The sequence below is a fragment of the Lissotriton helveticus genome, chromosome 8, assembly GCF_964261635.1.
Source record: "Lissotriton helveticus chromosome 8, aLisHel1.1, whole genome shotgun sequence".
Lineage (NCBI taxonomy): Eukaryota > Metazoa > Chordata > Amphibia > Caudata > Salamandridae > Lissotriton > Lissotriton helveticus.
In genome coordinates, this window is record NC_136069.1 from 864,687,354 (window position 1) to 864,705,546 (window position 18,193).

The 18,193-nt window shown below is 41.9% G+C and overlaps 1 protein-coding gene across 3 annotated transcripts in view; it reads right to left on the minus strand.

The window, feature by feature from the left end:
* Positions 1-18,193, minus strand: part of CTPS2 (CTP synthase 2) — a 2,098,303-nt gene that overhangs the window by 863,024 nt on the left and 1,217,086 nt on the right. For all 3 annotated transcript variants that reach the window (XM_078657669.1, XM_078657667.1, XM_078657668.1), the window contains one exon: positions 2,893-2,987. In XM_078657669.1, coding sequence (XP_078513795.1) covers positions 2,893-2,987 — 95 coding nt within the window. The remainder of the gene's footprint in view (positions 1-2,892; positions 2,988-18,193) is intronic.

The following is an 18,193-nucleotide window of genomic DNA, read 5'->3' on the forward strand; positions in this document are numbered from 1 at the left end:
CAGGTGATGTAATTTTTTTGTAACAAATATGTCTTTACTGAGTAACTGATTATTTGACCTTTTGTAAGACACATTGTTGTGTGACCATTTAATTGGTCACCTACACGAGGATCAATCTGAGACCAGCTGTGTACCTGTGTGGAGATAGCTTCTCTCCCTGCTGCAGGAGTTAACGTATTTTGGCTTGCCAGGAGGAGTCTGGTCTTTTTTTTTGTTACAGTTTCCCCGCAACATCTGTTATCATGCTAGTGGTGTCCCTCAGCCTATTTCTGACAAGTGCTTAATCCTGCTGTCCTTCAGTTCATGTTCCTGTTCAGGACCAGTGTCACTGACATGTGTCCATTTAAAAGAGTCTTCTTTCATCAGAATCACTGTGAAAAATGCAGGCCTTGTCCTCCCACATCACATTCTCTGTTATTTTAAATCAGACAGTGTTAAAACACTGACGCCTTTCTTGGCAGACTAGATGATGATTAGAAGATACACACATAAATCACAGTTTTGGTATAAGAGCACCCTTAGTAATCACCTATGACGTCTGAAATGTTGATTGACATACGTGAAATTTTAGGAACCATTGACCTCAAACACGGTGGGAAAGGGCATGGTTTTTGATCAGGCAATACAGATAGAAGAGGGCATTTAATCTGGGGCTACCAAGAGATACACATGGAGGTCTAGCAGCTGTGCATTTGCAGGGGAGAGCTGAGATATGCAAACACACCCAGAGCTAATTCGTACTTTCTAACAGGTACCTTATTACAACCCCCTGTACAGGGGCTTCTGGATTTATTATCAATCTGAGTGCACTACATTTTTCTCTAATTTAAGGCTGATTTAAATTATCTTTCAAGTATAAATTAAAATAAGGCATGTAAAGTTCAAAAAATGTATTTTTATTAGGCATTAATAATTGTTAAAATGCTGTAAAAACTAATTAAAACACATGTAATTATTTTTTAATAATGATTAATATTAAAATATTATTAAAATATGAGAAAACAAAATAAAAATATGTTTTCTTTTTAGACGAGTTACATTAAATTACAATTATTCATATTTATATTCTAGGGGGAGTTCGTATTGCAATACCAGTGGTTGTCCATGTGTGGTACTGGGCTTACTCCAGCTCTGAGCTGGAGTACATTTAACACTGTTTTAGATAGTTTTTGGCATTGGTAACTATAGAAGTGCAGCTTGTGAATCGGAGTGGGCTTACTCTTTTGCGGGTGGTTGCATGTCTTTCCCTATACCCCTGCCTTGCCCTCCCTTAACTCCTTCTTACTCGTCCCCAAACCCCTGCCCTTCGTTAATAAAGATTACACATTATACAGCCACTCTCCTGTACCTCCACAGTTGCTAGTAAAATGTATACCTGCATGTGCAGAAACTGCACAGCTGGGGGAAATATCTCTGCACTGAAAAAGGGAGGACAGGTGGCGGCATAGGATTCCACAAGTAGTTTGTGAACAGCAGTTCGCAGTACGCTTGTACTACTATTGTAGTACTAGAAAACATACTACAAAGCGCAGTTTGTAAATAGGCCCCACAGAGTTAAACTTCAGCTTGTAAACAAAGTCACATGTAATTTATTTGTTTCATTAATTAAACACCTAGGGGGGATATTCATAAAGGTAACGTGTCTTATTTAACGTTACTACTTTGGGCTATTTACAAAATCTGAGTGGAAAGTTGGTCCAAAGTCTAGTCTTACACATCTCCACCACCTGAAAAAGAGGGACAAGCAAATTTACAAGTGCAAAGAAAATAATGCCAATGTGGAGCAGTAGTAAGTTCAGCATCACACATGGCCAACATGGATACTGTAACACCCTCCCACTGAAAATATTTTCCCATAGGAAATAATGTTAACTCAAATTATTTTAAATAGCTACAAATATTAATATATATAAATGAATGAATGTTAAAACGTTATCTAAAAATAAAATGTTTTCTTGTAACAAATTGTAAATATGCTTATGAATTTAAATATTTTTGTAACATTAAAAATATAATTACAATAGTTTTCATTCATTTAGTACTTCACTTTTAATGTTATTATTTACACAATAAAAACATAATATTGGTAGTTTCGTTTTTTTCATTTAAACTTCAGAAAAAGAATTCTAATTTCATGTATTTAATTTTTAATTCAAAGTTAGGTTAATAGTGCTGTATCGTGTTTTTCTGATGTTTTACATCTTTGCATTTCTTCATTATTCTACATTTAAAATGAATGTATAACATTATTATACAATAATATTTAACATAAAATAGTTTTACACATTTTTCTGAGTTTCGTAATTTTTTAACATTTTCCTTATACTTCAACATGTAGAAACTTCTGCCACTGGGGTAGAACTCTCCTAAGGTATAATATAGGGAACTTTTCACCAATGCTTCAGTATAGGGTGATCTCCCCCCTGCCTCAAATCATCAACTCCGCTAAACAACCTTTTGTCATGGTATTAAGCTCAACTATATTAAGAATTGTACCAAATATTTTCACTACTCAGGATCACATTGTATAGCCTAAGATTTCAGGTGATGGATTTTTATAACCTTTCACATTTACTGAGTTTCAGTTAAATTATATGGGTAAATCCATTGTATTTAAAGTATGGCAGTGTAGTTGGTTCATATTTCCATTTTATAGTGTGTTATGCCCTGTGTTTTTGAGTGACTTCTGTAGATGAAATACAGAGATTTGGAAGAGTGGGAATTTGACATCTATTGATAATCTGATGAATTGTCTTCCAGAAAGCAAATCAGTGTCCAACTATGCAAAACATCTTATTTTCATTTTAAATTCATATGCAAGGTTACAAAGCACAATTTACACCATACTGCAATATCTAAAACACAAATAATAAATATACTTTAATATCTTACCTAAAAAGGGTATTTTCCTTTTTCTTGCCCATGAGATTGCTTGGAGTTTACCTTCTGTGCCTCGTATGCCAACACCTCCCGGAACCAAAATTCCACTGAAACAATACCGATTAATAAAACAATAAGAAAATATTATCACTTAATGACTTTCCCTTCTTATGACAATAAAAGTAAAGTGTATAAATTATGTATATGAAAATGTAAAATGCCACACATAAATACAGTTAAATTCAACAAAACGTAAATGTTAAAGCCTGTACTCATTAAAAGAAAACGAGGAAGTTGTAAATGAGGTTACATACCAAAAAAGTATATTTACTGATATGGAAGTTCCACTTGCCCTTCTGGGAAAAAGGCCTCACAGTACTTTTCAGAAATCTCCCTTCTATCGAGTTTTATCTCTTATGGACATGCCTCTCACTGTCTAAATATGCCTACAAAACACTTTCCGATGAAGGACCTCCTATTATTGCCCTATTAGGGGGTGTCATATTGGAATGGATAATCAGCATTTTTCACTATTATTGGTTCCAACCATTATCTTGTAAGCTTTACAGCTACTCTCGCAAAGAGGGACACATGGAGCGTCAGCAGAACTTTAAGGCAAAAAAGCTTTCCATCTCCCTTTTCAGTCAATATTACAGCGGGGAGTTCTACTAAGGCATTGCTATCTTAAGAGGTAATTTTACAGCTTATCGTCAAGCAAAACTGTGTTATTAGTGTTTGTTGGACATGGCCCTCTCTGCAGGGTCACCCCCAAACATTTTGCCTTCACTCCTCTACTTTTTTGCAGAATTAGTTTCTGTTGGCCTTAGGACTCCGTGCACTTTACTTTTGCTAACCAGAGCTATGATCTGCTCTCCGCTTAAAACATGGTAGAATTGGTTTAAACCCAACTGGCCTATTTAATTTACTTGCAAGTCCCTAGTAAAGTGGTTCTACATGTGCCCAGGGTCTGTAAATTAAATGTTACTGCACTGGTTGTGGCACACACTTACATAGCACTTTAACCATGTCTCAGGCCTGCCATTGTAGAGCCTGTATGTCCATTTTTAACTGTCATTTCGACCTGGCAAAATACACCTTTTGACATGCCCAAACCTTTCTTTTTAAGACATAGAAGTCACCCCTAGAGTAGACCATTGACAGCCATAGGGCAGGGTGCAATGTTTTTAAAAAGTAAGACATATGCTTTTTAGTTTTACATGTCCTGGTAGAGAAAAACTCTTACAATTGTTTTTCAGTACTGCAAGACCTATCTCTCCCATAGGATAACATTGGAGCAGTCTTATTTCACTTTAAAGGCATAATTTCCAAATGGTAAGAGATGACCATTCCATGTTTGGTATCTCTGGAATCACAATTTAAAATCCTAACTTATGGTGAAGTCGGATTTTAAATTGCAATTCAAAACATGTTGCTTTTTAGAAAGTTGGTGTTTTCTTGCCATAACCATTTGGTGCCTGCAGCCTGCCTGGGTCACATCACACGACTTGGTATAGCTGACAGACTCTGTAAATTCCTCCCAGACAGTCACACAATAGAGAGATTAGGTGTGCCTGGATGGGCCATTTGCTGACAGGATGGGCAGCGGAGCTGAGCGTAGCCCCACTTACAACTGATTAGCCTGTGCTCTGCCTTCACACAAAGGGCCTAATGGCCAAGCACTGTCAGTGCAGCCACTTGGGAGCCGGGAAAGGGGAGGCAGGGAATTCCATGCAATTAAAAGACACGGTCTAGAAAATTCTCCCACCTTCCAGAACTAGGGCACCAGGGTATAGAAAGAGGACCCCAGACACCAACTCTTCAGTACACTTCTGGACCTGTGAATAGTCTTCCAGGAAAAAGGACTGCTATGCTGCTACAAGGACTGCCACTCTGCTGGACGGCTGCTTTAAATAAACTTCTGCCCTCTTGCCTGGGGAAGAAGAACTGAACCTGCAACTTTATCTTGAACCTAGGACCCCAGAGTGACTCAAAGGGTTAGTCTGATGGCCTCCTGATCTGGGACACAAAAGGCTCCCCAACCAGCCAGGGAATTGACCAGAGACTGTCCAAGGGCAATGAAGCCCATCAATCAACCTGCTAAGCATTTCCTTCGATTTCTTTATATTTCATCTAAGAGTGTGCTGTGTATAACCATACAAAACAGAGGGTGAGTTGCCAGAAAAAAGGGGGACTTACTGTCCTTCAAAGTGTGGGGAAATTCCCAAGCACAATCACATAGTAGAAGCAAATTATTATAGACCATATTACAACCAGTTACTTTAAGCTGGCTTTTGCATGTTTATGTTATTTCAAATCCTGTTGCTTTAAATGTATCCAGTGACATGTTGAGACCTAAACCTTGTTTCCTTAGCTTAATTATAGGAAGCAACTAGATTGCAGAGTAAATAACTGTAAGTATATATCAGGTGTCTTGATGCAGCTACATAAAGGTACATCCTCAGAGGCTGCCCTACTCACTAATCCTACTGTTTCATTCTGACTGACATTTATATGTTTAATTTTCACATTTCCTCAACTGAAATTTTAGATGAATCTAATAATCTCCATACATTGACACACTCATAAAGCAAAACAAGCCTTGGAAAAGCGAATAGGTCTCGCCTACGCGCCAGCAATTGGCTTTGGCAATGTGTTTTAGCCATTATGTACACCAGTGTGGCTGCTGTTCAGCGTGGGTAAATTTTAGTGGTGTTGAGAGGGCTGGGGTAGATCAAAGCGGGGTAGATTAAGGTAGAGTGAATTGGGGTGGATTGGGATAGAGTGGAGTGGTGATAGAGTGGGGTAGAATGGAGTGTGATGGATTGGGGTAGACTGGAGTAGGGTGGAGTGGAGTGGGATAGAGTAGTTGGAATGGGGGAGTTGGGTAGGTTAGCATGGTAGTTTAGAGTGGGGTAGATTGGGGTGGAGTGGTGTTGACTGGGGTGGGGTGGGATAGATTGAACTGCAGTAGATTGGGGTAGATTAGAGAAGGGTAGATTGGAGTGGGGTAGATAGGAGTAGTGTAGATCAGGGTACATTGGGGTAGAGTTGAGTGGGATATATTGGAGTAGATTGGGGTGGAGTGGGGTAGATTGGGAAGAGAAGAGTGGGGTGGATTGGGGTAGATTGGAGTAGAGTGGGGAAGACTGGATTGGAGTGGGGTAGATTGGAGTATAGTGGGGTATATTGGGTGGATTATAGTAGGGTACAATGGAATTGAGTGGGGTAGATTGGGGTAGTCTGGAGTGAGGTAGATTGGGGTGGAGTGGGGTGTAGATTGGCGTGGGGTGGAGTAGGGTAGATTAGGGTAAACCGGGGTAAAGTGGAATAGATTGGAGATGAGGGAGTAGATTTGAGTGGGGTAGATTTGGGTAGTTTGGAGTGGAGGGTGAGGTAGATTAAATTGGGGTAGATTGGGGTAAAGTGGAGTAGATTGGGGTGGAGTGGGGTAGATTTGAGTGGAGTGGGATAGATCGGATTAGAGTGGGGTAGATTGGATTAGACTGGGGTAGATTGGAGTTACTGGGGTAGAATGGAGTGGGATATATAATGGGATAGACTGCAGTAGAGTGGGGTTAGTGGGAGTGGAGTGGGGTAAATTGGATTAAGATAGGAGTGGGGTAGTTTAAAGTTGGGTAGATTGTAGTGGAGTTGGATAGAGTGGTGTAGGTTAGATTGAGGTGGGGTAGATTGGGACGGGTGGGGTAGATTGGGATGGGGTGGGGTAGATTGGGATGGGGTGGGTAGATTGGAGTGGGGTATATTGGGCTAGGTAGGGGTAGACTGTAGTGGAGTAGATTGGAGTAGGGTAGTTTTGGGTGGGTTGGAGTAAAGTAGATTGGGGGATGGAGTGGGGTAGATTGGGGTAGAGTGGGTTGGATTGGACTGAAGTGGGGCACGTTTGGATGGCATATGGTAGACTGGAGGGAAGTGGAGTGAGGTAGATTGGGTAGAGTGGAATGGAGTATGGTAGATTTGGGTAGAGTGGAGTTGGGTAATTTGGAGGTGGATTGGAGAGAGTAGATTGGAGTGGTATAGTTTCAGGTAGAGTGGAGTGGGGTAGATTGGAGTCAAGTGGTGTGGAGCAGAGTTGGATAGATTGGAGTGGAGTCGAGATTGGGGTGGAGTGAGATAGATTGGGAAAGAGTGGAGTGGGGTAGATTGGAGTGGAGTGAGGTGGGGTAGATTAGGGTGGAGTGGGGTAGATAGGGTGTGTTTGAGTAGGATATATTGCATTGGAGTAGGGTATACTGGAGTGGGAGGTTAGAATGGGATAGGTTGAAGAGGGATGACTGGAGAGGAGTAGTTTGGAGTGGGATTGATTGGAGTGGAATGGACTAGAGTGGGGTAGATTAAAGTAGAGTGGGGTGGGTGGAGTGGGGTAGAGTAGACTGGGCCGTGTGGAGTGTGGTAGAGTGTGGTAGATTGGAGTGAAGTACATTGGAATGGAGTAGCTAAGGGTAGACTAAAGTGGGGTAGATTGAGGTGGGTAGATCATGTAGGGTAAATTGGAACAGGGCAGATTGGAGTCGATTAGATTGGAGTGGGATGGGGAGTATTAGGGTTGAGTGGGTCAAATTGTAGGTGAGTGGGGTAGATTTGAGTGGAGTGTGGTAGATTGGAGTGGGGTAGATAGGAGTGAAGTAGAGTAGGGTAGATTTGGGTAGAGTGGAGTGGGGAGTGTTACCGCAGAGTGGGGTAGATTAAAGGGGCGTGGGGTGGATCGAGTGGATAGGAGTGCTGTAGACTGGAGAGGAGTGAGGAAGATTGTGGTAAATTAGATTGTGGTAGATTGGAGTGGGGTAGATTGTGGTGGAGTGGGGTACATTGGAGTGGGGTTGATTAGAGTGGAGAGGAGTTGGACAGATTGCAGTGAAGTTTGTAGTGTAGTGGGTTATGCTGGAATGGAGTGGGGTAAATTGGACTGGGTAGATTGGAGAGGAGTGGAGTGACTTGGGGTACATTTTAGTGGGATGGATTGGAGTGGGGTAGATTGTTGCTTATCGGAGTGCAGTAGGTACAATGGAGGAGATTGGAGCAGAGTGGGGTAGATTTAAGTCAAGTGCTGTAGATTGTGAGAAGTTGAGTAGATTGGAGTGGATTGGGGTAGATTGGGGTAAAGTGGAGTGGAGTGGGGTAGATTGGAGCAGGGTAGATTGCAGTTCAGTGGGGTAGATTGGATCGTAGTGGAGTGGATTGGGGTAGATTGGAGGGGAGTGGGGTAGACTGGGCTAGTGTGGGGTAGATTGAAGTGGGGAAGATTGGAGTGGGGTGGGGTAGATTGGGGTAGGGTGAAATGGGGAGGGGAGGGGTAAATTGGGGTGGGGTAGATTGGAGTGGAGCGGGGTATAGTGGAGTGGGGTAGACTGGGTGGAGTAGAGTGTTGTAGATTGCAGTAGAATAGATTGTAGTGAGGTAGGGAGGGGTCAACTGGAGTAGAGTGCGGTGGAATAGATTGCTGTGGAGTGGGATAGATTGAAGTGGGGTAGATTGTGGTAGGGTGGAGTTTGGGGTAAATTGAGGTGGGGTAGATTGGAGTGGAGCAGGGTATACTGCAGTGGAATTGGTAGACTGGGTGGGGTGGAGTGGAGTAGATTGGAGTGGAGTAGATTGTCTTGAGGTGAGATGAGGTAGATTGGAGTGGAGTGGAGGGCAATGGGATAGATTGGAGAGGAGTGGGATAGATTGGAGTGGTAGAGAGTGGAGTGGGGTGTTGTGTCGTGGAGTGAGTGGCGTAGATTAGAGTTGCATGGAGTCGAGTGGCATGAAGTGTCATAAAGTGTCTTAGAGTGGAGGAGTGCAGAGTGGAGTAGCATGTAGTAGAATCGAGTGGAGTGGCGTAAAATGGAGTGGAGTGTCATAGAGTGGAAGAGCATAGAGTGTAGTGGAGTGGCATAGTGTGGAGTATACATGGGGTGGGGGCGCACTGCTATTACATACAACACATTTTCAATTGAAATGACCATTAGATTTGCGTCTAAATACGGGTTTACTCCACTCAAATGTGTGTGGATATGTCATCACCTTGTGTATTTGATGTGTTTTGATTATATTCAAATATTTGCTTCCTCCACATTTCAGAATTACAAATGTGTTTCATTTGTACTAATTATGAAATATTCTGAACCATCAGCACAGTTCATATTTTTGTGTGTGCTAGAAAAAAAACATCCCTCTCAGCTTCTCCTCTTACTCGGGAGGACTGTCGCATACAATGTCTGACTTTGAGTCAGAGAAAGAAAAGTAAACACCAAGCTCCCTAGGAAGAGAGAGCTTGATATTTGACCTCTGTCTTTGAATGCACAGCAAATGTGACAAGATAAGAACAAGATTTAAAGGTCTGTTTACAGAAAGCGAGTTGTGGAAGAATACTGTAAACAAGGTTTGGGCAAAGGGAAGGCCGACTCAAGCTGGACAGTCTAAAGAAAATAAAGCCAGAAAATAGAAAGCCAGAAAATGTGATTTACAACCCCAAAGCCAATGGTAAGCTACAGGCGGAATGCATTCCTCCGTCAGTTTTTTTAATGTCCCTAGGATATCTTTAGCGTAGGCTGCGACCTAATGAAGGTTTTGCTGATATTGCCAAGTTTCAAATAGCAGGAACTCAAGCTTTAAACCCACTTACCCTCAACTTGACACCACCTTTTAAATCAAAGAAAAAAGTTAATGACACGTTCTTAGGAATAGAGTGAGGGGAAAACTGTTTGAAATAGGACCTAACTATAGGGTGAGCCTGAACCATAGAGCCTGATATGCAAAATCATTAGTCATATGACTTGACAAAACTATTTTCTATCTGATAACAAAACTAATGCTTCTGAAAGCAAACCCCTAACACAAACATTTACTTTTGTGAATGTGTATTCCCGAGATGCATGATTTGGGTTTCTCTGGCCTCAAGATTCCAATGGTGATAATGTGCCTATATTAATTAATTCAGTAAGCATGCTTGGTTTGTATTCACTATCATTGTTCCACTAGTGGGCGTAACCCACAGCGTGTCCCTGTACGCAGATGACCTACTACTCTATGTGCTGGACATCACAATGAACCTCGAGCCCCTCTGAGCCACGCTTTGGGATTTCGCTGCAATGGCCGGGTTGAGAGTCAACTGGGTGGGATCCACTATTAATCCTTTTAAGCCCAACCTGCCACTGCGAAAGGAGCAGATTGAAGACATCAGTCTCACCTGGAGTGCACGGGCCCCTCTATGTCTAGGGGCCCGATTCACAGAACTAATTTAAGACAAAATCCTAAACTTACTACCATTTTGGTATTCACAGAAGGCACTTACTCATATCGGTATTCACAAAAGTTAGGAGTCCTAACTTTAGGACTTCTAAATGCCTTCTGTGAATGTCGAAAGTTTTAAAGTTAGGATTTTCTCAGTTTAGGAGTAGTAAAGTTAGGACTCCTAACTGCATTTTGTGAATACCGAAAGTCTTAAAGTTAGGATGTTTCTCAGTTTAGGAGTAGTAAAGTTCGGACTCCTAACTTTAGGACTCCTAAATGACTACTGTGAATGCCGAAAGTCTTAAAGTTAGGATTTTTTTCAGTTTAGGAGTAGTAAAGTTAGAACGCCTAACTTTAGTACTCCTAAATGCCTTCTGTGAATACCGAAAGTCTTAAAAATTCAGCTTTTTCTCAGTTTAGGAGTCCTAAAGTAAGGAGTCCTAAGTTTAGGACTCCTAAATGCCTTCTGTGAATACTGAAAGTCTTAAAGTTAGGATTTTTCGCAGTTTAGGAATCCTAAAGTTAGGAGTCCTAACTTTACTACTAGTAGCTATGCTATGGCCCCACCACCTATCTCGAGGAATCCAGCTATACACCCCGTCCTGCTACAACTGGTGGGCCTACCCCAGGGCAGAAGTCACTATACTGCCCAGGCCTTGCAGATCTGGAAGGACCATTTGATTCTCGAGGTAGAGCCCCCTTTCGCTGACAGCCAATATCTCCCATTTGATCAATTAGCAGAGCAGTGTGGACTCCCCCAAGGGCAGTTCCTTCTCCACTAGCAAATTATCTCGGACTGCGGCCAGCTATGGGATCTGTCCGAGGGTGAACCCATGTCGCACCTAGTACTCCACACAATACTGCACATGGGCCCTGGATATAACTTAATCACAAGGGTATACAAAGCCGTCCACGAGCTCACTGACGCGCCACTTACCCAGCTGAGACACAAGTGGGAGGAGAGACTTGAGAGGCCACTACACGATAAGGAATGGGGGTATGCCCTACAGTTCCCAAAGAAAGTATCCTGAAACTCTTGGTTTAAAAACATACAATTCTTATTCCTACACCGTGCATACCTGACACCGGTACGTCTTCAGCGGTACTACCCAGAGTCAGTTTTTCGGTCCCCGCTGTCAGACACTAGCGCAGCATTTCAGCATATGTTCTGGAGCTGCCCTACCTTATAGCTCTATTGGGACGCCGTTTACAGTACATTGCGGGAGGACTCTCCAACATTACCACATGAGAGGCCTGCTCGCTAGCCGTATTACGGTGCTGGAAACATTGCAAAGTCCAGATGTGGTTCGCGTCCCTGGCCCTTCTTTTGGAGAAACGGGGAACCAAATGCTTTGGCGAGCACCCCCTCTGTCAGCCTGGACAGGAGCGGTCTGTAAGTGGGGTACAGCGGAGGATGATGCGATCAGACACAAATAGGTACAGGGAGTGGGCCGACGACACATCTCCACTGAATGGGTTGCACTCCTTCAGAGCTTCCGACAAACAACTGAGAATTCCCAGTCGCCCCCAGCGTTGCCGGTCTTAACTAAGGTGCCCTGCTGTACACTCCCTCCGAGGCCTCAAACAGGCCCCCTCCCTCTCAAAGTCCCTTACACAATATACATCAACACTTAACACCAACAGCCCACTCTGGGACCTGCCTGGACCACTCTTCATCTTAGCCCGCAACCCCAACAGTATAGCTACAAGCGACATGCACCCACCCGCAACTCCACCCCCTGTCATCTCTCCCTGGTTCGTCCCGAGTTTACAATTTGTTACCTCTTCCCATTTTCTCACTATCGGATACACATGTGGGAATAACAAGTTCCTTTAAAGCATCATTCGGCCCTTTCACATTGCCAGTTTCTATTTTCTACCGTCTGTAGCCATGATTCAGTATTTGTGACATGTCATTCATTACTATACATATAACCATGGTTAATAACAATTTGTAGTGATCCTAAAATGTGGAAAACCCAATAAAATGGTTTCGGGAAAAAAATGATTCACTATCATTGTTTCTTCCTTTGTTCTCTGTCAGTGACATAAGCCTGAAAACTATATTTATTTGTTCTGCTATGATCCAAAAGTCTTCAAAAATAGCAATGTTTGACGGTCCACAAACATTTCTACACCATTTTCAGAATTTCGCTTTAGAAATTCAATCACAAATAAAATGTTCAGATCCAGGTCGAGGTGGATCCTACCAGATTCTTAAATAATCACATTTGTTTTTTCAACCAGTGAGAGCTTTTTGAAAGTACTGTAATCTTTACAGTTTAACATAAAGCCTCCACATGATTGAGGGAACTGCTGAGCGGCAAGAAACTCCAAAAATATTGTTATGTGATCATTCTCCACAGCCAGACTTTGAGTCACCTGTTTGCCAAGGACATTCATTTGAATGGTTTCCCTTATTTATCCTTTTACCATTTGTGGAAACAACCAGGGGAGAGTTGGATATTTAATTCCAAGGGCATTCTACTGGTGCTATTTAATAGCGATAGCATGTTAATCTCAATGGTAAATGCGCGCTGGTTGATACTAGTTTTAACTGTTTTTACTGGGATTGACTCATACAAATTCTATACTGGTTCATTACAGTTTTTCTGGTCTTGCTAGAATAGCCTCCGGCTGACTGTAGATCAATTCATAGTGTTTTTAACAGGTTATTTCTGGTTCTAAGTAGTATGCTTTGTACTGATCCTAAACTGGTTCATAGTTATTTTACCTAATTCCTATTCTTGTGACCTTAAAATTACAGAGGGATGTTGCTCTGAGTAGGACACAAGCAATCTGTATTTCTTGAGATGTGCCTTCACAGCCTGCAAGGGTATGCCCCATAGAAATTCTTAAGTTGACCACTGGATGTTTACCACGGTGGAAAACTGGGAAGGAGCAGAAACATATATTTTTAACTAATATATATATATATATCGTCACTTTTCTGAAATCCACTAGAGTTTCAATTCAATTTGGTCAAAGAAAACACATCTGACTTCTCCACATTTACCATGTTTTCAAGCAGCAAATAATATACAAACTCTATGTAAATAGTTGCCTGTTATGCTCAGAATATAGTAATTTTGGTCAACAATTTCAGTATCAATTAAATATCTAATGCACATACTGTAAATATGAATTATCCTCCCTTGGTTACATTCGAGGCTATAAACAGGCGAGATATTTTGCGTGGAGATTAAACAAAATCAAAAGCAAGCTGAATAGCGAATATCCTTAAACTCAAGGAGATCCATGATGGAGCAATAACCTGCAAAAGGACTAAAATAGGCTGTGTTTCTTGACCTCTGAAGTACTGCAATACTTGAGAGTGCTAATCTTACAGGCTTTCGTCTGACATACAATTTCTATACCGACTTGACTGATTACTAAATCCTTAACCTTTACCAGAAATGTGGGGTGTTTCAAAGAGGCCCTCCTTCTACAAAAAACACTTTCCTTTGCCAAAAAAGCACTGCATCTAAAGGTCACCGTTTTGAGTGCTGCCCAGTAAAGGTGAAATAAAACTTGAGTCGCAGAGCCGACAATAAAACACACTTTTACACTGCCAATTTAACAGAATCAGTTACAGCATTCTTCTTTAAAAAAGTTTACTCCTAGACAGCACCGGAAAGACCCACGGTGTTGGCAGGCAATTTTCTAGAAAAGTGACAGAAATATTTCCCATCGATATGTCACTTCACTCTGATCTGTCACAGCTCATACACCTCATTATGACGAGCACCAATCTACTTCACAAGGGTTTTGATTTGATGGCAGTGTGAACACTTCCTGTGATGACATTTCCACCAAATTCACGAACACTGCTGTCAGCTCACAAGTGAAAAGTAGGTCAAAGAAAGCTTGCAAGCAGTCAGTTACCCTCTAACCATATCAAGATATCACAACCAGAGCTTGGAGATGTTGGGTCAGTGAATGCCAGGAGACAAGGATTGTGAAGACATGGAAGCAGTTTATTTAGCATGGTCAGTGAAGATAAACAAATTGTAAATCAGTGGTAAGCTTTGGAAACTATGAAAAACATATGCCCATTAGTCTTTTTCATTTGATTCATTCCTACAGGTGCCTATGTACCTTGATGAAGTAGTTTGTGATACAAGAATGCATCCATGTCACCATTGATTGAAGGAAAAGGTTCCAGAGATGACACTTTTTAGTAGAGTTGGGTGTCACTAGTATAGTGAGAAATGAGAATGCCACGAATGACTGGTATGTTTCTCAGTGACTCTATGTAAAGATCGAATTAGAGTGGTGCCAGAGTGAGTCCCTGCGCAATACGTACAGCAGTGCTTGTAGTAAGGATTTGACTGTCTCAATGTTTACATACTGTGATCTGTCTGTGAGGAAGGATTTGACCCAGTAAAGAATCACACTACATATGTGTATGAGTGTATTGCACAGGGTATTCAATATCCACTGGTAATTAAATAATTGTACTGAAAGCTTCTGATTAATTAGAGGTGTTCTGGAGACATTCTTTGCCTTCAACACATATAAGCAGTTAATCTTCCAATATCTTCTAAGCTGCTATCTATGTGATACAAGATATCCCGAAGCGTGGCTACAAGGATTTCTAGGGGACTACATATTTAGATGTGATCACAAAATTGGATAGAAACAACTGATTCCACTTACTTATCCAGAAAGGGAACTTTTGAAATTAGTCTGAGATTTTGAAAATGAGCAGATTAACTTTCTTCAAGAGGGAAGTTGCTGGATCTGATTTTAATGATAGGAAATTACCTTTCTTTAGTGAGGGGTTAACAATTTTGAGAAATATTGAGAAGGCAGATGTAGAACATTTCTTCATAAAGTTGTCTAAAATTCAATAAACTTAGGGCTTGATTCGGAGTTTGATGGATGGGATACTACATCACAAACTTAACAGGTATCCTGTCTGTCTTATTCCAAGAGCCATATTATACAATGCCCTTGTGATAAGGTAGAAGGGATATCTGTCGCATTTGTGACAGAGCATCCCATTTTCATGCTCTAATTCAGGTCCTTTATAAGTAGAGAATTCAGAGTGGATGGTAAAATCAGTTTCAAGGATTTAGACCATCAGCATATGAATGAGCGTAATCAATGTGATGTGATGTATGTGTAAGAGTTACATTTGATCTTTGTATGCATTGTGGATTTTGACAGCGAAGTTAAGGATACTGGAATTATTTAAGGGTGGTGATGACTTTTGCAATGGATGAATGCAGAGTTTGACTAGAGAGAATAGGTCTTATTGCTCCATGGTCAAGGTTCTAATTTGGTTAGTACAGGAGTGGAATAAAGGGCAATGTGAAAGAGGTAGCTCTGGTTCATGCCTACAGATCTACCCTCTATGGGTTTACCTGGTATTTTACATGTATACTTGTAGGATGTGGTCAGTTGGGGCAATGTTCACTTGCACATTTCATTCATCATAGGTCCAAAAAGATCAGCACACAATGGGTTGAGACAGAGGCATATTTGGCCCGCTCCTATTTTCCATCTATATTGTGGATGCCTTGGAAGGTTTAAGACAGGTTAAGGCTTTCCCTCCTAAACTGAGGATGGTTCCCATAGCTGCATTGTTCTATGCGGACGACACAGTTCCATTAGATCTCATACCGGTAGGGTTGCAGTGGCAACTGGACACCTTTTCTCAGTATTGCAGGGGAGTGATTTAAAGATTAATACGTCAAAAATGAAGATAATTGTCTTCTCAAAAGGTTTGTAAGCTTCCCCCGAAATTCAGGTGGTGGATGAGTGGTGTCCAAAATGGAGGGTGTAAAGGAATATAGATGTGTTATTTTGCTCTTTCAATGTCATGTCTCTTTGCTGGGATTAAGGGCTAAAGCAATGGCTGGCTCACTCCAGAGATTAGAAATGGCCCTAGGACAAAAGTCTGTAGAAGTGCTCAGAGAGGCATATCATGCGAACATAGTTTCCCTGTTACTTTATGCATGCAAGGTTTTGTTACAACAAGAAGTCAAATGCTTGTAAACCATTGAAACAACTATCTAGGAAAAATGGTTGGGGTTACCCACAGGCTCAGTAAGTAGTGCGCTGAGACCAGAGTTGGGCATTACTAAACATTTTTCAAAATATAGCCAGAGATTGCTCAATTATTGGGCAGGTATGCTGAATTCAGATGAAGGTCCCTGGGAAAGCTCATACTACTGCACCTGCAAGGGAAACCCTAGGGAAAGTGGGTAAACAGCCTACAGGTAGTGAAAGAGTCTCTGAATTTGCCTTCCTGGTATTCTTCTTCTAACATGTTGGCACTTTAACAGAAACAAGCATTAAACACTTAATTAAAGAGCACTCACTCTATTGTGTTTCAATTGTGATTCAATTGATGTGAGCATGAAAGGTAGTCCGAAGCACCTAATGGAAGTGGATAATAGTGGTGTAATTCAATCTTATTTGAGGGACATTAAAAGTAGACCCTCTAAAGGTTCTACTGGGTCAGGTTCCCACCTTTATTAAATACCTTCACCCTTTCTGGGGGCTGTTTCTAATTCAGTGCATAGCAGATGTTTAAATAGAGGCCTAGCCACCTTAAGATGGTTATTTTCTGCACTGCCTCACCCATTTTTGCTCCTGTGAATCCCACATAGAGCTGATTGACCATCTGAAGGGCTTTGATACGATCAATGTAAAAGCTCAAAGCTCTTTTGAGGTCCAAACAATGAAGTCTCTCTTCCTCTTTCAAAGGTGAGATGGAGCAGAGAATGCCGGAAACGTGATCGATTTTCAGTTGTCCAATCAGAATGCGTCTCGGAGAGAGAGCCTTCTTCGGAACTTCTATGTGCAAAATTGTTGACAACTGTGCATTCTTGACGTTGATGAATAGATCTAACCATGGCTCTCCCCATTGCTGGAAGACACCCTGCTGCACCTCCAGGTGCAGTTGCCATTTGTGATCCATGAGGCTTAGCCGAATGAGTTTGTCCGCTTTGGTGTTTAGAGATCCCGTCACAAACAGGGAGATGCCCTGTCGACTCAGACAATTCCAGAGGCGCAAAGGCCTCCTGACAGAGGACCCAAGATCTAACTCTGCTGAGCTTTTTACAGTACCACATGGCAGTGGTGTTGTCCTTGAGGACCTAAACCAACCTCTCTTTGATGGATGGTAGGAAGCCCTTCAATGCCAAGTGAACAGCTCACAACTCGAACAGAGTAACGTGGGCCAGATTCCGCTAATCTCCACCTACCCCAGATTACCTAATTGAGACTTTGGGTCCTGCTACATTTCCAACAATTGCCATCTGGTGTAGTCAACCAGCAGGATGCATGAGGCTAAGAGGCCAAAACGTCTCAGAACCCTCTCACTGAGACCCATGACCGGCAACAAAACATCAGGATCATTGCCTGAGCGTCCTTGACTTATTTAACCAAAGGGAAAGCTTTGAACTGTGCCATATCCAGGATGGCTATGATGAAAGGGAGCCTCTGTAAAGTAATGAGGTGTGACTTTGGCACGTTGATTTAAAACCCCAAAGATATTAGATCTACAACTGACTGCAGCAAGCATGCCATCAACAGCCAGTCATCTAGGTAAGGGTTAACTGGTATCCCCAAACTCAGAAGTCGTGCTGCAACCTCTGCCATCACTTTTGTGAACACCAGAGGAGCACTGGTAAAGCGGAGGGAGCATGAGAACTGAAAATGCTCTTGAAATTTAGAGGGAGAAGATCTAAAATAGGATTAATACTTTCGCCCTTCATTGGCACCAGGGAATAAAGTGAGTAACATGCAGTCGCTATTTCTGATGCCAGGACTCAATTGATGGCTCTTTTGTACAAAAGAGCCTTGACTTCCTGCTGTAAGATAAACAAATGTTTCTCCGACAGCCGCTCTAGTGAAGGCGGAATATGGGGTGCATTGGAAATCAATGGTAGGGTATATTCTTGCTGGACTATCTGACACACCTATCTCTCTGATACAATGCTCTGCCACCAGGGGAAGCATTATCTTGTTCTGCCTCCTACATGATGGCCCTATGCCACAGAGAACAAGCCAAAGTGGTTTTGTCAGGGTGGCGGGAGGGGCAGGGTACTGAGCAGTATGTTGCGCC